At 45.3% G+C, this 24,482-nt stretch overlaps 1 protein-coding gene across 2 annotated transcripts in view; it reads left to right on the top strand.

Moving 5' to 3' along the window:
- nol4lb (nucleolar protein 4-like b) overlaps positions 1-24,482 on the top strand; it is a 372,518-nt gene that overhangs the window by 222,008 nt on the left and 126,028 nt on the right. For both annotated transcript variants that reach the window (XM_068048369.1, XM_068048368.1), the window contains exon 6: positions 16,688-16,977. In XM_068048369.1, coding sequence (XP_067904470.1) covers positions 16,688-16,977 — 290 coding nt within the window. The remainder of the gene's footprint in view (positions 1-16,687; positions 16,978-24,482) is intronic.

Here is a 24,482-nt window from a genome sequence, read left to right as displayed (position 1 = left end):
GAAGAGACTGGGCCAGGGGAGAAATGATAGAGTCGAGATAGGAAGAAATAAGTTCAGTGGGGCACGAACAGACTGAAACAATGGGTCTGCCGGGACAGTCCTGTTTGTGGATTTTGGGAAGGAGGTAGAAGCGGGCTGTCCAGGGTTGTGGGACTGTGAGGTTGGAAGCTGTAGAGGGAAGATCTCTAGAGGAGATTAGGTCAGTTACACTCCTGTGGATAGTAGCTTGATGTTTGGTGGTGGGGTCAACATCCAGAGGGAAGTAGGAAAAAGTGTCTGAGAGTTGGTGCTGAGCCTCTGCAAGGTAGAGGTCGGTATGCCAGACAACAACAGCACCTCCCTTGTCTGCAGGTTTGATGACAAAGTCGAGGTTAGACCTGAGAGAACGGAGTGCGGCAAGTTCAGAGGGGGGCAGGTTAGAGTGAGTGAGGGGGGCAGTGAAGTTGAGAAGGCCGATGTCTCGCCGACAGTTTTCAATGAAAATATCAAGAGCGGGTAAGAGGCCAGAGGAAGGGGTCCAGGTAGAGGGGGAATATTGGACATTTAATGATTGACCAACTACCCGACCTTACCTGGAGGAATAGACGTACTACAAGGGTCTGAGTTCTTTGCATTTGGCTCCAGTTAATGCTGCAAACCAAAATGGTAACATGTAGGGTAGTTTTAATTGGACAAGCAGCAGGAAATTGATGTTAAGCTGACTAAACTCCAGGAGCCCCCTTGTCCAGTTTTTTGTGCAAAGGGAATTCCTACTGAAGATGTAGGCAATGTCAGCAGCCTCTGTTTTCTAAGAGTTATATTCTTGTAATCTTTACATTACTACATAGGTGTACTCATTATTTTAATGTAACGGTCCATTTCACAGCAGCTGTCCATGTTTTACAGTGGTGTCATTGGTTTATTCTTCATTATCACCAAAATACTGTCAGGAGGGAGACATTATCAGGACTCTTGCACATAGTAATATTAAACTAACTCACAATGGTACCCAACCATAAGGCATCACTTACTGCCTGTTATTTGTATATTGCTTCACACTAACGTACTAATCTGCCCCAAGTTTGCTTGTATTAGTTATATTTCAATTTTGCACATACTCAAAGCAGGAATGTAGTGGTAAAACATGTATTTTTAGAAATAGTATCCAACTTAACTCAAAGGTAGTCTTCCACTTACTGATGGACCAGTTAGTTCTGAAGAATTTTTTTTTGAGAAAGTTTTTTGAGAATTAAGGTAATAAACATGGTTAAGGCATAAGAGGGGGATCCTTGGGCAGAATTTTCAAGTGTCTGTAGAGGTCCGAAACGGGAGGGAAACTCTGTCGGACTGACTCCACGACAGGTTACCCACCCCATGGGATTCTGCAGCAGGTGGACTGACAGCGGGACAGGTTATCCAACCGAGCGTGGCGGGAAGCCTGTTAAGCTTCTTGAGTGCTTAATTAAGGGCACTCTCCCGATGCCATCTGGATTTTTCAGCCAACGCAAGGGGTACCTGTCGAGACAGGTGACTGGGTGAAATGGTGGCCGGCTCCCCGCAGCAGGCAGGGTATCCATAGGAGTCAGAGGCTCCATTCAATGGAGAAGGTGCGCGCTAATAAACGGCTGCAACCACAGCAGTGTCTGTTATTGTGGGGGGCTTTCCCCCTCCTGTCTGATGGCCCGATCCTTTTTGGCCTTACTTTGTGGCCATTTGTGCCTGGAGACCAGGAATGGAGGCACCCTTGCACCTCCTTACGTACTTCAGCTGTGCCACCACTGACTGCCGACCTTTCAATGCTGGACAGCCTCCTAGTGGCACTCCAGACTCAAGAGCACACCTGCCATCCTTAATTGGCCAATTAAGTGGCCGCCTCTAAAATCTCCCTCAGATTACCGACCCACATTTCATCCTGAGGGTGGTACTGGGATCCAGGAATGCAAACTTTGCCTTTTGTGTCTCATCTATATCTATGTGCAGTGTAATTGCTATATTAGTTAGATCTGCATGACTCAATACATGACTGAGATACTAGGGGCTGAATTTTCTTAGCGCACCGCACATCACGGCGGAGCGCTTTAAACTTGGCAGCCTTCCAACATGGAAGCGCCGCTGCTGAGCCCCTGCAATATTTCCCGCGGGAGCTTATTTAAATGGAGGGAGCGGAACGGCTGCCCCCGATGATGTAGAGGGGCTAGCCGTTGCGTCCCCAACAACGCCGTCCAGCACCACTGCGCAGGCGCCATTTATATAGGGTTTCAAGCCCTTAGATGAAATTTTAATATTTAAAGGGGAATTCGTTTACAACTTATTTTAAAATTTTATTGAACCCTGGAAGCTCTTTCAACCCACATGCCAATGTCTGTTTTAGGGTCACCAACCCTGAATAAATTTTATTAATGTTGCGAATTTCCCCCCTAACCTCGTAACATTTGCCCGTCAACCCCTTCCCACCACCCCACAGCCAATAAAAAGTGTTTTTCCCACTCCCCCACCCCTCCTGCCCTGAAATTTTCAGTCCTCCCCCCTCCACACCAATGTCTCACCTTGGAACTCAATACAGAGTTCCAAAGGCGCGCGAATTGTGGCTGGTGGCTGTAAAATCGGCATGGGATGGCCGCTGTGACCAGTTAATCTGCATTTTGTCTTAATGAATTTTAATATTTAAATGAAGGCCCCACCGCCAAGCGACGGGGGAGCTGCACCGAGACCTTGCCGCCGCCGGTAATATGCGGCATGGCCTTCTTGGCATCGTGGGTCATGGCGGGCCTCTCCCGCAAGTACTTTATGGGTCACCCCTCCGCCATGACCCCCGACGTCGAGGGGCTGGTAAAATTCAGCCTTAGGTGTTTCAATGTTAAATACTGCAGAGAATTTTGTCTGGAAGCTTTCTTTCTAAGCTCAATGTGCTTTGGAAAAGTTAGAGGCTTGATAGGTTACAAATGAGGGGAGCTCTTATAGAGGTATATATAGGAGTGGAATAAAATAGGTTAATCTAGAGCACTATTTCAAGTTAAACCTGATTGCAGAAGTTGTGGTTGCAACCTGGTAAAAGGCAAGTTGAGGATTGATGCAGGAAGCATTTGCTCACACTAATGGGAACCTCTGGAATTATTCAAGAGGCAGTTAAATGCTGTGATAGCTGGATCATAGGTTTCGAAAGAAGGTTGAGCCAAATGGGCCACTGCTTTCTCCTATATTGATTTTTATAATGTTCTAAATGTGGGTTTTGATCATCTTTCATCCTCTCCAAGGAGAACGGCACGCATATTGAGTGCTGACCCTAAAAATATGCAAATTAAGCATTCTTCAACTTTGGCACCTAATCTGGTAGTTTATGCGTAGCCAGATGTGTTTCAAGTTTTGTAAATGTGACTTTTATTATGGGAACCAGCTAACAAACAAGGCTAACTTTTAAACAGGAAAAATGTGCTATTTTTCATAGAAACTCCAGTCAGAAGAGTATGAAAAGCACTCATTGCATCAACAAAATTTGGGTAAGATGGAGAACCTTTGAAACAACTCATACAGACTGATCATTGAATATCTATTGGCAGAAATTCAGTATGTAAGGATATGTCAAGAAAACCCTATATGTCAAATGGGAAATATTAATTTAATCAGTTGGAAACTTATGTTAGACTTTTAATGGGAAAAAAATCATACAGTAACTTCGAAAAAACTAACAGCCAAGATGGCCACCGCAATTTACATCTGAAATACCAGGAGGTTGAACTGGAGACAGAAAGGCTAGCAAGAAGCCCAGCTTCTTGGCTTGCTCTGTGATTGAATTACCTAAAATGGCTTTATTAGCATGGCAGTCAAGGAAATCCTCACACATTAACTTTGTCAGAGCCAACGCCCTCCAGGTGTGAATTGGCATCCTGGAGCATGTGGAACCTTGAATTTCATTAGAAGGTTCCAGAAAACTTCATTCAAAACAAAGGGAATTGAGAAAACCATGTGACCGTCTGTCCATCTCTGAAGAAACTAGAGGTTTTGTTACACAGACAGAAGAGAAGCAGTAACTGAGTGTGCAGCAGCAGCAGAAAGCTGCATGCTTTCCTTTCTCTCTCCCCAGAAAATGTCAAGTTTGAAAACCGTCTGTGACTGGGGATTGCTCCAAGCCTACAGCCTATGTATTTAAATTCCATTTGTTCTCGACTTTAATCCAACCACCAAATCTATTTTCCCTCCTGTAATCTATTTTTGTGTGTGTTTGTGTGAACATGTGGCATTTTAAAAAATATTTTTAAATCGGGTTAGCGTTTTAAATATAATAAACTTACCTCTTTCTTGTTTAAACTCAGGAAAACCTGTCTGGTTCTTTCATGATCACAATAAAGGAAAAAGGTAAAACATTCAGAGGTGGTAAGCACAACCACTGTTTAAAAGGTATAAACCCTGTTGCGGTCAAATAAGAGGAAGGGTGAGGGGAGAGCCCGAGACCCCCTCCTCACCTGGCCGTAACAGAAATTATTCCTGGCAAGTCAGCTGGATTAATATCCTTAAAAATGGTGGCAGCCAGTTGGAGTCTTCTGCAATTTGTGCACTTATTCTTGGCTGAATTATAGGGCAGGGGTAAAGAAATTCCTTTACATGGAAAATGGTTAGAATTCTCTGGCCCAAACCATTATTGAAACGGATTAATTAGTGGCTTGGTAAAGAAAATATTATCATACAACATCTTCTTTGGCCTCCTTGACTTAAGGGACAATGGGTAAGCACCTAGAGGTGGTCAGTATTTTGTGAAGCAGCGCCTGGAATGGCTATAAAGGCCAATTCTATAGTGACAGACTCTTCCACAGGCGCTGCAGATAAAATTGGTTGTCGGGGCTGTTACACAGTTGGCTCTCTCCTTGCACTTCTGTCTTTTTTCCTGCCAACTGCTAAGTCTCTTCAACTCGCCACTCTTTAGCCCCGCCTTTATGGCTGTCCGCCAGCTCTGGCAATCACTGGCAACTGACTTCCACGACTTGTAGTCAATGTCACAGGACTTCATGTCACGTTTGCAGACGTCTTTAAAGCGGAGACATGGACGGCCGGTGGGTCTGATACCCGTGACGGGCTCGCTGTACAATACGTCCTTGGAGATCCTGACATCTTCCATGCGGCTCACATGGCCAAGCCATCTCAAGTGCTGCTGGCTCAGTAGGGTGTATATGCTGGGGATGTTGGCCGCCTCGAGGACTTCTGTGTTGGAGATACGGTCCTGCCACCTGATGCCAAGGATTCTCCGGAGGCAGCGAAGATGGAATGAGTTGAGACGTCGCTCTTGGCTGACATATGTTGTCCAGGCCTCGCTGCAGTAGAGCAAGGTACTGAGGACACAGGCTTGAAACACTCGGACTTTTGTGTTCCATGTCAGTGTGCCATTTTCCCATATCCTCGTGGCCAGTCTGGACATAGTAGCGGACGCCTTTCCCATGCGCTTGTTGATTTCTGCATCGAGAGACAGGTTACTGGTAATAGTTGAGCCTAGGTAGGTGAACTCTTGAACCACTTCCAGAGCATGGTCGCCGATATTGATGGGTGGAGCATTTCTGACGTCCTGTCCCATGATGTTCGTTTTCTTGAGGCTGATGGTTAGGCCAAATTTGTTGCAGGCAGCCGCAATCCTGTCGATGAGTCTCTGCAGACACTCTTCTGTGTGGGATGTTAATGCAGCATCATCAGCAAAGAGGAGTTCCCTGATGAGGACTTTCTGTACTTTGGTTTTCGCTCTAAGATGGGCAAGGTTGAACAACCTGCCACCTGATCTTGTGTGGAGGAAAATTCCTTCTTCTGAAGACTTGAACGCATGTGAGAGCAGCAGTGAGAAGAAGATCCCAAACAGTGTAGGTGCGAGAACACAGCCCTGTTTCACGTCATTCAGGATAGGAAAGGGATCTGATGAGGCACCGCTATGCTGAATTGTGCCTTTCATATTGTCATAGAATGAGGTGATGATACTTAGTAGCTTTGGTGGACATCTGATCTTTGCTAGTAGTCTGAAGAGACCACGTCTGCTGACGAGGTCAAAGGCTTTGGTGAGATCTATGAAAGCAACATAGAGTGGCATCTGTTGTTCGCGGCATTTCTCCTGTAGCTGGTGAAGGGAGAACAGCATGTCAATGGTGGATCTCTCTGCTCGAAAGCCACACTGTGCCTCAGGGTAGACACGCTCAGCCAGCTTCTGGAGTCTGTTTAAAACAGCTTGAGCGAAGACTTTCCCCACTATGCTGAGCAGGGAGATTCCACGGTAGTTGTTGCAGTCACCGTGGTCACCCTTGTTCTTATAGAGGGTGATGATATTGGCATCACGCATGTCCCGTGGTACTGCTCCCTCAACCCAGCACAGACAAAGCAGTTCATGGAGTGCTGAGAGTATAGCAGGCTTGGCAGTCTTGATTATTTCAGGGATAATGCCGTCCTTTCCAGGGGCTTTTCCACTGGCTAGAGAATCAATGGCATCACTGAGTTCCGATTTTGTTGGCTGTTCATCCAGCTCATCCATGACTGGCAGAGACTGGGCTGCATTGAGGGCGGTATCAGTGACAACATTTTCCCTGGAGTACAGTTCTAGGTAGTGCTCCACCCAATGGTCCATTTGCTTGCGTTGGTCAGTAATCGTTTCCCCTGATTTAGACTTGAGGGGGCGATCTTCTTGATGGTTGGCCCAAAAGCTCTCTTCATGCCATCATACATTCCTCTGATGTTTCCGGTGTCGGAAGCCAGCTGAGTACGACTACATAGGTGTTGCCAGTAGTCATTTGCACAGCGCCTGGTTGTTCTTTGCTTCCAGCGCTTCCAGCTCCTTTAAGTGCTACGGATGTTAACTCGCTGGGGGCTTTCTTGTAGTTCAACAGTGCAGTGCGCTTAGTGGCTATGACAGGTTCCAGCTCTTCAAAGTGATATTGAAACCCATCTGCATTCTGCTTCACACGTTTGCCAAAGGTGGTCATTGCTGAGTCATAGATGGTGTCTCTGATGTGGGCCCACATCATCTCTGCATCCCCTGCAGGAGTGTTTTGAAGGGCTTTTTCAAGTAAATTTAGAAACTTATGTAACAGCTGTGGATAAGAAATTCTGTTAGTGTTGATGCACGGGCGGCCCTTCTACTTTGATGTAGCTTCTTTGGTTTGAGTCTAACTTTGCTGCATACCAGGGAGTAGTCGGTGTCGCAGTCCGCACTGTGGAAGCTGCGTGTGATTTGGATACTGTTTATAGAGGCTCTCCTTGTGACGATGAGGTCTAGCTGGTGGCAACGACGTGATCTTGGGTGTCTCCATGAAACCTGGTGACAGGGTTTAGTATGAAAGAACGAGTTGATGATGCAGAGGTTGTGATAGGTACACAACTCCAGCAGTCTCTGTCCATTCTCATTCATCCTTCCATACAACATAAAGCAAAGAAATCTGGGTATACACAAACTATCACATCTTGTGTAAAGTAAAAGCAATTGCATGGGATTAAAGGGTAAATTGCTTTGGCAATCCAGGCATGCAACCATCCTGGTCTGGCCTACATGTGACTCCAGACCCACAGCAATGTGGTTAACTCTTACATGCCCTCTGAAATGGCCTAGCAAGCCACTCAGTTGGACCTAACCACGACGAAGTCAATAAAAAGGAATGAAACCAGATGGACCACCTGGCATCGACCTAGGCACCAGAAATGACAACGGCAAACCCAGCCCTGTCGACCCTGCAAAGTCCCCCTTACTAACATCTGGGGGCTTGTGCCAAAGTTGGGGAGAGCTGTCCCACAGACTAGTCAAGCAACAGCCTGACATAGTCATACTCACGGAATCATACTTTACAGACAATGTCCCAGACACTACAATCACTATCCCTGGGTATGTCCTGTCCCACCGCCAGGACAGACCCACCAGAGGTGGCGGGACAGTGGTCTACAGTAGGGAGGGAGTTGCCCTGGGAGTCCTCAACATCGACTCCGGACCCCATGAGGTCTCATGGCATCAGGTCAAACATGGGCAAGGTAACCGCCTACTGATTACCACCTACCGCTCTCCCACAGCTGATGAGTCAGTACTCCTCCATGTTGAACACCACTTGGGTGGGGGACTTCAATGTCCATCGCCAAGAGTGGCTCAGTAGCACCACTACTGATCAAGCTGTCCGAGTACTAAAGGACATAGCTGCTAGACTGGGTCTGCGGCAGGTGGTGGGGGAACCAACACGAGGCAAAAACATACTTGACCTTGTCCTCACCAATCTGCCTGCCGCAGATGCATCTGACCATGACTGTATTAGTATGAGTGACCACCACACAGTCCTTGTGGAGACGAAGTCCCGCCTTCACATTAAGGATACCTTCCATCGCGTTGTGTGGCACTATCACCTTGCTAAATGGGATAGATTTCGAACAGATCTAGCAATGCAAAACTGGGCATCCATGAGGCGCTGTGGGCCATCAGCAGCAGCAAAATTGTACTGAACCACAATCTGTAACCTCATGGCCAGGCATATCCCCCACTCTACCAGAACTATCAAGCCAGGAGACCAACCCTGGTTCAATGAGGAGTGCAGGAGGGCATGCCAGGAGCAGCACCAGGCATACCTCAAAATGAGGTGTCAACCTGCTGAAGCTACAACACAGGACTATCTGCGTGCCAAACTGCGTAAGCAGCATGCGATAGAGCTAAGCAATCCCATAACCAACGGATCAGATGTAAGCTCTGCAGTCCTGCCAGATCCAGCCGTGAATGGTGGTGGACAATTAAACAACTAACTGGAGGAGGTGGCTCCACAAATATCCCCATCCTCAATGATTCGCGAGCCTAGCACATCAGTGCAAAAGATAAGGCAGAAGCATTTGCAACAAATCTTCAGCCAGAAGTGTCAAGTTGATGATCCATCTCGGCCCCATCCTGAAGTCCGCAGCATCACAAATGCCAGTCTTTAGCCAATTCGATTCACTCCACGTGATATCAAGAAACAACTGAAGGCACTGGATACTGCAAAGGCTATGGGTCCTGACAATATTCCAGCAATAGTACTGAAGACCTGTGTTCCAGAACTAGCCGCACCCCTAGCCAAGCTGTTCCAGTACAGCTACAACACTGGCATCTACCCTGCAATGTGGAAAATTGCCCAGGTATGTCCTGTACACAAAAAGCAGGACAAGTCCAACCCGGCCAATTACCGCCCCATCAGTCTACTCTCAATCATCAGCAAAGTGATGGAAGGTGTCATCAACAGTGCCATCAAGCAGCACTTGCTTAGTAATAACCTGCTCAGTGATACCCAGTTGGGGTTCCGCCAGGGCCACTCAGCACCTGACCTCATTACAGCCTTGGTTCAAACATGGACAAAAGAGCTGAACTCAAGAGGTGAGGTGAGAGTGACTGCCCTTGACATCAAGGCAACATTTGACCAAGTATGGCATCAAGGAGCCCGAGCAAAACTGAGGTCAATGGGAATCAGAGGGAAAACCCTCTGCTGGTTAGAGTCATACCTAGCGCAAAGGAAGATGGCTGTGGTTGTTGGAGGTCAATCATCTGAGCTCCAGGACATCACTGCAGGAGTTCTTTAGGGTAGTGTCCTAGGCCCAACCATCTTCAGCTGCTTCATCAATGACCTTCCTTCAATCATAAGGTCAGAAGTGGGGATGTTCGCTGATTATTGCACAATGTTCAGCACCATTCGCGACTCCTCAAATACTGAAGCAGTCCGTGTAGAAATGCAGCAAGACCTGAACAATATCCAGGCGGGCTGATATGTGGCAAGTAACATTTGCGCCACACAAGTGCCAGGCAATGACCATCTCCCCTTGACATTCAATGGCATTACCATTGCTGAATCGCCCACTATCAACATCCTAGAGGCTACCATTGACCAGAAACTGAACTGGAGAAGCCATATAAATACCGTGGCTACAAGAGCAGGTCAGAGGCTAGGAATCCTGCGGCGAGCAACTCACCTCCTGACTCCCCAAAGCCTGTCCACCATCTACAAGGCACAAGTCAGGAGTGTGATGGAATACTCTCCACTTGCCTGGATGGGTGCAGCTCCAACAACACTCAAGAAGTTCGACACCATCCAGGACAAAGCAGCCCACTTGATTGGCACACCATCCACAAACATTCACTCCCTCCACCACCGACGCACTGTGGCAGCAGTGTGTATCATCTACAAGATGCACTGCAGCAACGCACCAAGGCTCCTTAGACAGCACCTTCCAAACCTGCGACCTCTACCACCTCGAAGGACAAGAGCAGCAGTTGCATGGCAACATCACCACCTGCAAGTTCCCATCCAAGTCACACACTATCCTGACTTGGAACTATATCGCGTTCCTTCACTGTCGCTGGGGCAAAATCCTGGAACTCCCTTCCTGACAGCACTGTGGGTGTACCTACCTCACGTGGACTGCAGCGGTTGAAGAAGGCAGCTCACCACTACCTTCTCAAGGGCAATTAGAGATGGACAATAAATGCTGGCATAGCCAGTGACGCCCACATCCCATGAATGAATAAAAAAAAACACAGTATCATCAACTTTGGGTTTTTAACGATGAATCTTAACCCATAAATATAGGTGGATTGGGGTCAGGTAATGTGTTAAAAATTTTTTAAATCTCAGAACAAATTCACAACTCATCTCCAACCTGCCTACTGATGGGTTTAATGGACGCGGGACAACAGTTGGGTTGGCAATTTAAATATTTTAATTAGACTATCAACCTCAAATTTAACCGGCTTTTAACCTGGTAGCTGAAGGGAAGCGAGGACAGCTTTGGGGAGTAGGTAAGTCCCATTGCAACACCACACGTGAGCCAGGTCGAGCAGGAGTGCTGACCTTGGAAACCTCCCCAAGCTTACTGTGGATTGGCCCCCCCCCCGTACAAAGACTCCCCTGGAGAGTTAGGTATCAGACTCCCGCACCCCCCTCCCACCACTAGGTTGGGTCATGTATCAGACCTCCCTCTTAGGTTGGGGATCTGAGATCTCCCTGAGGTCGGTCTCCCCAGGTCGGAACCTCCCCCCCCCACGCTCTCAGTAGTAACTGCTGGCTCCCTACCTGGGCTGCGGTTTGCTCCGGTATGCTCCCCGCCTGACTGGAAGCCAAGCCTGGCAATCAGTCTGACTTCCAGGCAGGGATCCTGTTTATAAAAAAAAAGTCACACGCTAAAACTCCATAGCATGTGACGTCTGAAACTCCACTCCCCACCAACAAAACCCTCCCCTGTCAGTATCTGGGCTGTAGCTTCCTGGTATGCATCCTCTGTGGGTACAGTTCCATTTGAGGAACACCAAAATGGAAAATTTAACTTTAAGCGCCTTGTGAAGGAAAACACCAATGAAGATATGATGGATCAATTGGCCTATTACTATATTGTAATGTTGTACAATTCACAAAAACATTTTCATATTAAGGTACCACCCAGTAGATTATTTTTAAAACATTTTATATAACTATGAGTATACTCAACCACCCATCATCTTAATACCATGTATTTGTCAACGCTGATATCATCATGGGCTACATTTTTGTCAGTTTACATTATTTCAACAGTAAAGAGCTAGTAAGATATTTCTTCATCCTCATGAATTATAAATCTGATATCTGTTGGCTGTTAAATAAATCCTTTGCACCTTGTGGATGGCACCATTCAGTATATTGACTCCTTGTTTTATGTACCTAAACATATTAAATAAAGTTTCTGGAATGTTACAAAACAGAGTTGAAAACACATCTAAATGTAAGTGGCCTCTTGATTTAATGAACAATGTTAATTATATTGAAAGTGCTCATTAAATGTGCAGTAGTGCTATGCTACCCAAACATAGAAAGTAACATTCTTGGCAAAAATCCCACTGGTGTACTTGCTCAATTTGCTTGGTTTGCTGCTGACTGCATTAAGAAGCCTTATAATTTGTTATGTTTCAGAATTTTGAATCTCACAAAGCCTAGATTTAAGGCCATAGCAGGAGAAGTAATTAACCCTTTGGTTTACATAGAATTACATAGAGTTTACAACACAGAACCAGGCCACCTGGTTGCGTCAGTGGTATGTCAGTATTTATGCTTCACATGAGTCTCCTCCTCCCTGATAACTTTTCCCACTCTGCCCCCATATCCCTCTATTCCCTTCTTCCTCATGTATGCATCAAGCTCCTCTTAAATATGTCAATACTATCTGCTGCAACCAATCCATGTGGTCGCAAGTTCTACATTCACACTGCGCTCTCTGTAGAGCGATTCTTCTGAAATTCTTTATTTGTTGTCTTCATGGCTATCTTATATTTATGCCCCTTATTGTGGAATTGCCAACAAATGGAATGTCTTTCTGTGTCCACTTAATCAAACCCAGAGAAAAAAACCCAGCCTGCTCAATTATTATTATAGCTGCATCCTCTTAATTCTGGTATCATTTTTGTAAATCTTTTCTACGCTTTCTGTAGTGCTTCAATATCCTTTTTGTAGTGTGGATATCAGAACTGCAAACTGTATGGTCTAACCAAGGTTCTGTATAACTTTAACATTACTTCACCTGCTTTTGTGTTCTATTCCTCTGAAAACAAATCCAAGTAATTTGTTTTCACCCTTTTATAGCCTTATCAACTTGGGTCACTACTTTCTACTAATTTATGTATCTTTGCTCCTCAAACCCATTTAGTTTCTTGCCTTTCAAGGATTAAGTAGCCTCCATACTCCTAGCAAAAAGAACCGTTATGCTACTGATATATTAGAAATTAAGAAACCACATATATTTTTAGTGAGAATTAATAGGGTTTTAAAATATATACAAGCTATTCAGTGATAAACTAGAATGAAAAAAAATTATGAACTAGCAATGGATTAAAATGAATCCTGTCGGCTTTCATTTGAGCTTTTAAGAAAAACCTACATGTAAAGCTCATTCATAAATGCATGTTTACAGAGCATGTTTTCTTGTCCATAAGAGAACCCACCCAATTTCATCACCATTTGTAAATTAAATTCAGTTGGTTTCCTTAGCAGTCAGACATCCTTCTCTGCCAGTTTAGTGCCCAAGTGACGAAAGTGAAAATTACCCCGTTATGCATATACACTGACATTTATGTAGAACGTGCAAGGTTGCAGCCCCTGTTTGACTATCTGAAGGGGCTGCTCCTCTAATTCTAGCTGCACTTCAGTCTCACGCTCCTGATTTTCGGCCACCCAGTGCGGAGGGGAGTGGGCAGATTGAGAGACCTCCTCGTGGGACTGCTCCTGGGCCAGGCCAAGATGGCCATTAACAGGTCCGGGCAGCAGGCGGTCAAGGGGTTGGTCATTTGGCCAGGCTGTCTGCCTCTTTTAAGCAGCTACGTCCATGCCCGGATGTACACTTGAAGCCTTCTGACCCTGGTGGGCACTGGCAGGGACTGGAGTGCATTATCACCCTCTGGAATGTTATTTTAATTTGATTCGTTTTTATTTGACTCAAGTCTCCTTCAAAGTTATTCTTTTATATTAAATTTTTTATTTTATTACTGTATATTAGTGGTGCCCCTTCAATAGGGGCACTTAGCCCCTCCTTTTAAGTAATTATGGGTTTTCAAAAGAGGTATACGAGCACACTAAAGGATTGAGCAGAAAGAATAACAGAAAATGCTGGAAATATTCAGCAGGTCAGCCTGTACCTATGGAGTTAACATTTCAGGTCGGTGACCCTTTGTCGGAACTGGGAGTACTCAAAGATGTAGCAGTTTTAAAGTAAGGCAGGGAAAGGGGGAGGGGAGGAAAGAACAAAAGGGATGATGATGCAAGGCAAAAGGAGATGTTAATGAGACAAGTAAAGAAACAAAAGATGTGCCTAGAGGACGTGGACGTGTCCATGCAAAAAGCAGAATCATCACCAACAGCTGCTGTCAAAAAAACAAAAAAATACAGAGAGAAAAATGGGGGCAGAGGGTATAATCGAAATTGTTGAACTCAATGTTGAGTCTGGAAGGCTGTAACATGCATAGTCGAAAGATGAGGTGCTGAACTTTAAGCTACATTGGAATAGCCGAGGCCAGAGAGGTCAGAGTAGGAGTTGGGAGGAGAATTAAAATGATGAGACCAGAAGCCCAGAATCATGCTTGAGCAGTGTGCAAGGATTATTTGAATGAATTCTTAACAGCGTTTCTTGAATCCATCACCCAAATTGACAAGGAGATCAACATATCCTTTAATTTTTATGTTGAAGTGTGCAGGCGATTTAAGTGTGTGGCCCTTTTAATTTTTTTTGCCTGGCCGCACACGCGAGATTACTTAAAAGACTGGCTGGTGCGCAACCTGCACGGGAAACCTTAGGTTGCACGCAGCTTAGAGGGAACATTGATGTTACCATGTTATTCAGCAACAAAAATTCTAATTGCTTTTGTGGTATTTCAAACTGAAATAAAAATGAATAAGAATAGATGATTCTTTTTAGATTATTCAGAATCTTGAGAATGCAAAAAATACTATTTAGCTACTGAAGGGAGAGGGGAGTTTTAAATGGATTTACTTCCCTTCATCTTTATAGTCAAATTCATATTCAGAAACTGCTTTGGACTGGTCTCTGGAGATCACCTGATTCTGACAAGATATTGCTTCAGATCATTTAAGGGGACCCTGTTAAGGGGAGACAGCAAAACACCAGGCAAGGACTGGTAATGTTTAAACATTTTGGATGTGGCAAGGATGTAAACATTTAACTGCAGGTGAAGAATTGTCAGTATTAGAATCCTTAATATATGAATAAAGCTTACTTCAGTGACTTATCCTGCATTATTTAAATGATTCAACATACAAAATTAGCCTTTCTGCTTCATTGTGTTTTTGTGAATTTATGTTTTCCCTCTGTTGGATCACCAGACAACTGGGAGGATTTTCCTGCCCTGGAGTGGCGGGCGAGGAGGCGGGGCTGGGAAAATAGCAGGGAGCCACGTCAGGACGACTCCCCGACGCATTTCCGCCACTGGGGATGTTTCCCAGAGGCGAGCCAGCAGGTGGATCAACTGCCCGCTCAACGGAGGCAGGCAGCCAATTGGACTCATTAAGGCCCCAATTACGATATTACCAGCACGCCGGCATTTTGCTGCTGCAGAGCAGCCTCCTTGCCACCGTGAGTGGAAACCAGCGGCAGTCCAGGGGGCCATTGGAGCTGGAGGCTCCATAGAATCATAGAAAGTTTACGGCACAGAAAGAGGCCACTTGGCCCATCGTGTCTGTGCCGGCTGAAAAACGATCCACCCATTCTAATCCCACCTTCCAGCATTTGGTCCGTAGCCCTGCAGATTACAGCACTTGAGGTGCAAATCCAGACGCCTTTTGAATGAGTTAAGGGTTTCTGCCTCAATTACCCTTTCAGGCAGTGAGTTCCAGATCCCCACCACCCTCTGGGTGAAAAAGAATTTCCTCATCTCCCCTCTAATCTTTCTACCAATCACTTTAAATCTATGTCCCCTAGTAACCTACCTTTCTGCTAAGGTAAATAGGGCCTTCCCATCCACCCTATCCAGGCCCCTCAAAATTTTGTATATTTCAATCAGATCTCTCCTCAGCCTTTTCTGTTCCCAGGAGAACAACCCCAGCCTATCCAATCGTTCCTCATAGCTGCATTTTTCAAGTCCCAGTAACATTCTCGTAAATATCCTCTGTACCCTCTCCAGTGCAATTACATCCTTTCTGTAATGAGGTGACCAGAACTGCATACAGTACTCAAGTTGTGGCCTAACCAATGAGCTATACAGTTCCAGCATAACCTCCCTGCTCTTGCATTCTATATCTCGGCTAATAAAGGAAAGGATTCCATATGCCTTCTTAACCACCTATTGACCTGTTCTACCTTCAGGGATCTGTGAACATTCACTTCAAGGTCCCTTACTTCCTCTACATCTCTCAGTATTTTCCCATTAATCGTGTATCATTAATCGCCACAGTCCATGGCGCAAAGAGGGGACTGCGGACAGGGAAGGCTGCTGCCCCCCCGGGCCTTAATGGGCCATCCGGAGGGGTTTCCCCTCAGAAGGGTCTGCCTGCTTAGCCCCTCTGAATTTTTATTTTTAACTTACTGTTCCGAGGGCATCTCCATGTTGAAGATCCCTGACCTGCTTCAGCAGTGCCCACCTCTCTCAGTGAGGCTGCTTAGACTTCAGAGGTGCAAGCCATCTGATTGGGCTGGCAGCATCGGAAGCCTGCCCCCCTTCCTTAATTGGATGCCTAGCTCAGAGGTGGCCAATTAGGAGGCTGCCTCCGGGAAAATAGCTCTGCCAGTCTGGCTTCCGGCAATTGCAGGCTCGGGACACCAAACATCAGGGTTTCGAAGCCCTCGGTAAAATTGCACCTAACTTGTCACCTTTGTAAGAGAAGCTGTAACTGGTCGCTAGGAGGTGTACAAGAGTTCCCTATGGCGAAGTTCCTTGATCACTGTTTAGTGGCTCCCCCTGATAGATTGGAATCTTGTCATATGGGAATTATGGGCAGAGATTCAGGCTTTGCCACTGCAAAGTGCAGTCAGTGGAGTTCCTACATGGCCCATGCCATGGATAAAAGCTGTTATAGCACTGTTCACACTACTGAATTTAACTGCTTTTGAATTAAATAAAATGGGATATCTCTATCTGGTAGTTTCACAATGTTTTTCACCAGAAAAGTGGAGGTGCATTTAAAAAAAACAGGCAGCAGGAATCAATATTTATATCGCAAATCTGCTCTCAAAGTGTTTTCATCAATGACCTGTTCTTACAGTATTTCCTCTTTTCCCTAATCAGATGACTCATCTTCAGAATGCTACAGTGGGAATGGTTCCACAACCCTGAATCCTGCAACATCAAACAGTATACAGGGAGAAAGCACATTCGCAGAAATAAATGGAAACAGTTCCACTGGCTTGGACTACAGTGCTAGCCCGGAGGACCAGCCAGTCAACCTCAGTGAGCGGCTTCAACCTGGTCAAGTAGATAATGGCAGCACAGATGGACAAAGAAACCGGGTCAAATACACTGCAAAAGCAACATCTGATGTCAAACTGAACAGGGACACAAGAGACTATGGGAGGAAGGTACAGTCTGCTTTAAGTTAATTTAGTGGAAAAAGACTTTTCCCTTGAATACTAAAATCTACACCAGGAACTTGTTTTGAGATGAAAAGGGATGCTACATTTATGTGGCATATATAGAACCTACTTAATTAAATCCACCACCAAAAGTTAATCCTCTGAGCCAAAAGTAATGAGCAGATTTGAAAAGATTTACGATTATTTTTGTTTTAAGCAGTTTGTTGATTGTAACATATTAACATTAGAAATTGGGACAATAAACAACATTAGTTTCTAATAGGGTAAGCTGCAGATCAGCATAAGGCCCACATTGATCAGACTGATTTGCACTTATTTGAATTTTGCCTAATTTGGACAATTTCATGTTCACCTCAGACTAATTCTTTGGGCAACTGACAGCTGTCACGTACATCTCCTGCTTGATAGATAGCTAAATAGACATACAGCTGTGTGAAGATGGATGCCCTTTTTGGTCCTTCAAAGTGGCCTTCATCCAAACCAGTAGTACATTAATCCAAGCAGCAGCTGATAACCTGACACAGTGTCATGTACACTACTGCAGGTTCTGGGAGAATGTGCATAAAAAGATAACACACTTAAAGGATTTGGCAAGGAAAGATTACTCAACAGTGCCATGTATCTTGTTGATGGCCCAAGATTGAATACTACAGAGTCTGCCAACCTACCTCCACATTTACTGCTCTTACATGCTAAGCCCTTAACTGCTCTTTCATTGAGTCTCAGGCATACCCATATCTCAGTAGAACACATCTTTAGTATGCAATGTCCTGTTGAAAACCATGCCAAACACATCTTCGAAGACCACAAAAACCTCAAGCGTCATGCAGCTAGGTTTTAGTCACTACTGACATCCAGGTTGTACACACTTGTCAACGTACGTTTACAATCCTGAGGAAAAGCCTAGTGTAGGTGATGAAGGCACATCTTCTCTGAGTTGTTGTTGAGTTGCCCCAGCAACTCTGGTGCACTGTGTGAAACCACCTATTTAGATAATAGTGGTTCTGTGCAAATTACAGGCAGGCCTCCCTCTGACAATTCCTTTTCATTCTCTGAAGGCAGAAAGAATTCCAAAGGATTACCCATCCTGTCACCGTGGGCTGTTGTAACTCACAGTGAAATACCCTTGAATGGTAGGTGGTAGAAAGAGAAAACGTGGACATGAAAAATAAAAGGCAAAATTAAACTGAAATGCAAAAAAATGCACCTAGGTAAATGCAACAAAAGGAAACCAAAAAAGCCAAAGCCAATGAACAGGCAGCATTTAAAGACCAGAAGGTTACTTTTTTTGGACACACCCAATGACAACATACTGCTAGAGCAAGCAACTGACAAATTTGGCAAATTTCATTAACATATTTTTTGATTGTCAAATTAGACATGTGCATTCCAGCATTTGGAAAATATTGAGAAGCACGTTCCATGCATAATTACAACCCTTGGCCTCTGCATCCAACTTTCCATGTCCAGGATACACTTGCTGTTCATGGGAATTGATGATCTATTCTGTGGTTTCTTAATGCTCAGGATGGACTCCTTGTTCTTCGAGTATGTCCAAGCTGTAAATGATTTCATTGTCTTCTATGGGTCCTCTCATGACTGAAGAGCCGATGTGGGATCCGCATGGACATCCACAGAACTGGCAGTTCATATTGTCGTTGTTTCTTGATGAAATATAGGCCAGAATTTTACACTCCTCCCCCCACGCCCCCCACACAAAGGAGCAGGCTGGAGGTGGTGGGGGGCATTCCTGTCACCTACCCAAGCAGGTGAGATGGAAAACGGCCTGCCCGCCCCTGGCCAATTGAGGCCCTTAAGTTGCAAATTACTTGCCACTTAAAGGCCTTCTCCCGGCACCGCTAGTATTTTACCAGCGGCAGCTGGGAACTTCGGCACCTACTGAGGCCACCTGGTAAAACCTGGTGGCCTCCTTGTGGGCCTGTAGCGGGTGGGGGTGGGTGAGCATTGGGGTCTCTCCTGATATGGCACCCTGTGCGCCACATAGGGGCCCCCGAGCCTCCTTTGCTGGAACACCTCTCCCTGCCCTCCTGAACAATTGACCCCGGTGAGGCCCGAAACCCCACTCACCTTTAAAGGCACGGATTAATCAGGGATAGACAGCATGGAATTGTTACAGGAAGGTTGTGTCTTACTAACTTAATTGAATATTTTGAGGAAGTAACAAGGAGGATTGATGAAGGTAGTGCAGTGGATGTTGTATACATAGATTTTAGTAAGGCATTTGACAAGGTCCCACATGGCAGACTGGTCAGAAAAATAAAAGCCCATGGGATACAAGGGAATGTGGTGAGTTGGATCCAAAATTGGCTCAGTGACAGGTAACAAAGGGTAATGTTTGATGGATGTTTTTGTGAATGGAAGGTGGTTTCCAGTGGCATTACACAGGGCTCAGTGTTGGGTCCCTTGCTGTTTGTGGTATATATTAATGATTTGAACTTAAATGTGGGGGGCATGATTGGGAAATTTTCTGATGACACGAAAGTTGTCCGTGTAGTTGATAGTGAAAAGGACAGCTATAGACTCCAGAATGATATCTGTGGTTTGGTTGAGTGGGCAGGAAAGTGGCAATAGAATTCAGTCCAAGAATTGTAAGGTAATGCATTTGAGGAGGGCAAACAAAGCGAGGGAATACGCAATAAATGGGAGGATATTGAGAGGGGTAGAGGAAGTGTACCTTGGAGTGCATGTCCACAGGTCCCTGACGGTGTCAGGACAGGTAGATAAAGTGGTGAAGAAGGCATATGGAATGCTTTCCTTTATTGGCTGAGGTATAGAATACAAAAGCAGGGATGTGATGCTGGAACTGTATAAAACGCTGGTTAGGCCACAGTTGCATATAGTTCTGGTAACTGCATTTACAGGAAGGACATAATTGTTCTGGAGAGAGTACAGAGGGGATTTATAAGAATGTTGCCAGGGCTTGAAAATTGCAGCAAAGAAGAAAGATTGGATAGGCTAGGGTTGTTTTCCTTAAAAGAGGAGGCTGAGTGGTGACTTAATTGTACAAAATTATGAGGGGCCTAGTTAGAGTAGACAGGAAGGACCTGTTTCCCCTAGCAGAGAGGTCAAATACCAGAGGGCACAGATTTAAGGTGATTGGTAGAAGGATTAGAGGGGACATAGGAAAACTTTTTCACCCAGAGGGTGGTGGGCGTCTGGAATTCACTGCTTGGATCAGTGGTGTAGACAGAAACCCTCAACTCATTTAAAAGGTACCTGGACCTGAATCCTGAAGTGCTGTGACCTGCAAGGCTACGGGCCAGGTTCTGGAAGGTGGGACTAGATTGGGTGGCTAGTTTTTTCAGCCTGCGCAGACACAATGGGCTGAATGGCCTCGTTTTGTGCCAGAACTTTTCTATGGTTCTGTGGTTATGGAGGCCGACGTCCCTCCTCACACTGGGTACAGTCCCAGCAGTGGCCACTGCTCCTAGTGGCACTGCTGGTACTGAAGAGCTGCCGAGCCACTGATTGGCTGGTAGCCCTTGGAGATGGATCTTCCTACCTCAGAGGGGCAGAAGTCCCATCTGAAGCCAGTTAAGGGCCTGGCCATGCAAAATCGCTGCGTGGCTTCCAGGACCGGTGGAGGCGGGCTCGCCCCCAACTTTTAAGCCAGTGGGCGGGGCCTCCGCCGCCACATAAAATTCCAGCCATATATGAAGACTGGCTTCTAATTGTGCGCTTTCAAAAATGCTACTAACATTGAAATGACATTCAGCAATTGATCTTTTTTGTCTATGAAAGCATATTTGAAAATATTTACATGCTTAAAGCACATTCCCGTTGTCCTTCAACATGTCAAAAAGGAAGTGACTTCACCTTTCCTGACCTCGAGCTGGAAATTTACAAGCATCTGTCATTGTGCAAACTTCCCTCACCAAGAAAAGAAAGTTGTAATTGAGCTCACCCATGTGCCTATTTAGAATAATTAGGCTTTGTGTTCTTAAAGGCAAAAGCCAACTAAAACACATTTGAGCCTTAGCAACAGAATACTAAATTGTGTCTTACGTGGTATTGTGCTCCTATCCTTTTAAAATAGCTTATTCTCTAGAAATGCTACAGGAGGTCTGCTAGTTGTTACGGCCACATGGTGCGATGTGGTGGTTCCCACTGTTCAACTCCTGACCTGACCATAGCAAGTGTATTTTTATTAGTTAGCCTCTTGGTGTTTTATTTTTCAACTAAACAGACAGCGACAGGTTTTCTTGTAGGTTTTAAAAAACAGAAAATCAATTGTTTATTGATCAACACGCCTTATCCCGAAACTGCCGCAACTGCATCCACTTGTGCATTCGCTCGGACATGCACACGCAAGAAGAGCCAGATAGAGAAGGGAAAAAGGAAGGTGACTTTTAGTGGGGGGAGAGGTCACAATAAACCTGTTGAATTCTCTTGGCAATCAAGTTCTCGATGGGTGCAGGCCTGAGACTGAGATTATTGTAGATTTCTCTCTTGATTGATGGTTCAGTTGAAGACGCTGGGTCACTTCTAGTTCTCGCTGCTGTATAATGTAGATGTAGGATTCTCCAGCAGGGCACGTGCTTTCTGACTTGGCTGGAACACAAGCTGTTAGAATATCGCTTCTCTCTCTCATTCTCTCTCTGGCTATCTTTTTAAAGGTAAAACTGTGTCACCTGTCACCTCCTGGAGGGAGACGTTCTCATCTCTTCCCATGGTGATCACACAATGACCCAGGATGTGGCTACTTCACACCTTCTTTGTTTCAAAAGAAGGCATTCAATTCTGGAATGTTTTTAGGATGGGGGGCAATCGACACCTCTTAGCTTTGAAGATTTGTCCTTTGTCTTTGTCATAGTATATAGTACTTTGAGTTTGTGACTCTTTAGTTGACACACCTTGTTAAAGATACAAAACAACCATTCAAAAAATGAAAGAGAGAAAGAAAGCAGTAGTATCTTATTGTTGCCAACCTACATTTTTGTGTTGGAAATACTCAGCAGGTCTGGCAGCATCTGTGGAGAGAGAAGCAGAGTTAACGTTTTAGGTCAGTGACCTTTCATCAGAACTGAAAGGTCACTGACCTGAGACGTTGACTCTGCGTCCGTCTCCACAGATGCTGCCAGACCTGCTGAGTATTTCCAGCACTTTTTGTTTTGATTTCAGATTTCCAGCATCTGCAGTGTTTTGCTTTTATTTTAGCTTCTACATTTTTGTTATATTTGCAAACAAGGCAGTTAATTTAAAGCTACTAGGAGTAATTGTTCACAACTTTAGAAGCAAACTCACTGGACATAAGGAAGAAGCTATTAGTGGGAGAGGAAAATTGTGTGTAAATTAGCTCAAAGGGCTGGGGACAATTAAAAGGGAGTATAACAATGGGCAGAGAAGAAAGAAAATTGCATTATTTTGGAGCGCCTTAAAAAGCAATTCAGTAGCTTTTGCCAAGGTTGAAAGGACAAATGATTAAGAAGTGACAGGCAAAAATTAAGGGAAAGGGAACTTTAAGTGCGGTATGAATATGCAGTTAAGTGACAGAACAGCTCAGCATTTGACCCTTGTTTGAAGACGACTGAAATCAAGGTGGTACTGTTTGAGTTTTTTTTTGTGCAAGATGGCTCCTGGGCAGTCAGCTCCCTAAGGGAGCTCCTCACTGTTCACATCTATCTGTGGCCATCTACTGCCATCCGTTGCTCTTTCTCCCCACAAAATCCTCTCTTCTGCTGTTTAACTTCCCCTGGTTCTAACAGTGGGTTCATTTTTAGCCCAAACTTCATTAACTGTTAGTTTAAGCAGCCTCTGTCTGATGGTACAAACCCATCCCATGACCATACCTTGTAAGCTCTGGTAAAGATCTGGATAAGACCTGGATGTGGTATTTCTCTCAAATCTGATTTCAAATTTCTGGTTTCACTGGACATCAAGATCATGTTTCTGTGCTGGACTACATTGGAAAAAATGTAAGACTGCTTCCATCTAAAACCTGTTGCCTTTTTTTTGTTGTTTTGATCTGTGAGCTGTGGAAGAGATCTGGAAAAATCTAGATCTTTTCTGAAACCTGGCTTCAAATTTCTGGACTTATCTCAACATCAAGAAGACACCTTTGCTCTGGATTACAGTGGTTATAATGTAAGACCCAGCTTTAACTCTGAATTGCTATTTATTGTGATATTTAAAGTAACTTCAATCAATTTACTGCCCTTCCCCCAACACTGCTGTGATTGAGAGACTTCAATTTCCTGCTAAGCCTGTGACTGGCCACTGGTTGTACTGGTCTGGTTTTTTTCACTTCAGCCTGTTCCTGGCCAGAAAATCACTCTCCTGCGCTGAGTTCACTCCTAAGCAACCTACAGTCATCTCAGATTGACCACCTGAGGGGGTCGTAGGTGGTGGGTTCATGGGATGGAGGTGGCAACCTGGAGGTGTGAAGCAGCGACCCATAGCTGCTCCCTTTGCACACCTGGTGGACCAGATCACACCGACTTTTGTGCCGACCTTGGGCCCTGCCGGTTGGTGCCTTCGACCTTAACAACAACATCAACAGCTAATTGTTAAGGGAGTAAACCCAACAAAATCTGGAGTGGAGTCCCATTAAGCAGTTGGTGTTTATCTCAAGTTTGCAGCTTACGGCAACTCCTGCAACCGAATAGGCCCCAGACGTATGGGCCTTCGTCTTCCCTCTGGACGCCAGCCTACGAGGTCGAGAGGGGGGTTGCAGATGCTAAGCAAGTGTCCACCTCCTAAACCCATTCCTGGGCTATGCAGCAAAGAAAGAAAGGTAACCTTTTGGCTTGGAAGCTGGAATGTGAGGACTATGTGTCTGGGAATGAACAGCGACTCACACTCCACAGCAAGTGTTCGCAAGACAGCCCTGATTGACTGTGAGCTACACAAGCTTGGTGTCAGCATTGCCGCTACAAGAAACCCGATTAGCAGACACAGGCTGTATTCGAGAAGCTCATTACACCTTCTACTGGCATGGAAAGAGTGCTGAAGATCACCACGAGCGTGGTGTAGGCTTCGCAGTGAGCAACCAGCTGACACAGTAAATTGAGCCACCAGTAGCAACCTCTGAGTGCCTTATCTCCCTGCGGTTATCATCCGATGGAGGCACAGTCAACATCATATGCGTCTATGCACCAAATCTGAAGGCCAGCATCTCAGAGAAAGAGCATTTTTTTGACACCCTAGGTGACGTTCTAAGGAACATCCCAAATGGCAAGAGACTATTCATCCTGGGTGACTTCAGCGCATGTGTTGGGGCAGATAGTGTTTCATGGCCAACATGCCTTGTTCATCATGGGATCGACAAGATCAACGACAATGGGTGCCTTCTTGAGCTTTGTGCCCTGAATGAACTCTACATCACCAACACATTCTTCCAGGGCAGACATTGCCACAAGGTATCATGGCGTCACCCAAGGTATGGTCATTGGCACCAACTCGACCTAGTCATCACGAGGAGGCGCGATCTGCCCAGTGTTCTTCACACCCACACCTACCATAGTGCAGAT

Source organism: Heterodontus francisci, chromosome 16 (genome assembly GCF_036365525.1).
Source record: "Heterodontus francisci isolate sHetFra1 chromosome 16, sHetFra1.hap1, whole genome shotgun sequence".
In the NCBI taxonomy this organism is placed as follows: domain Eukaryota; kingdom Metazoa; phylum Chordata; class Chondrichthyes; order Heterodontiformes; family Heterodontidae; genus Heterodontus; species Heterodontus francisci.
The sequence above is the reverse complement of the archived record's forward strand: the minus strand, read 5'-3'. Positions and strand labels throughout refer to the sequence as shown.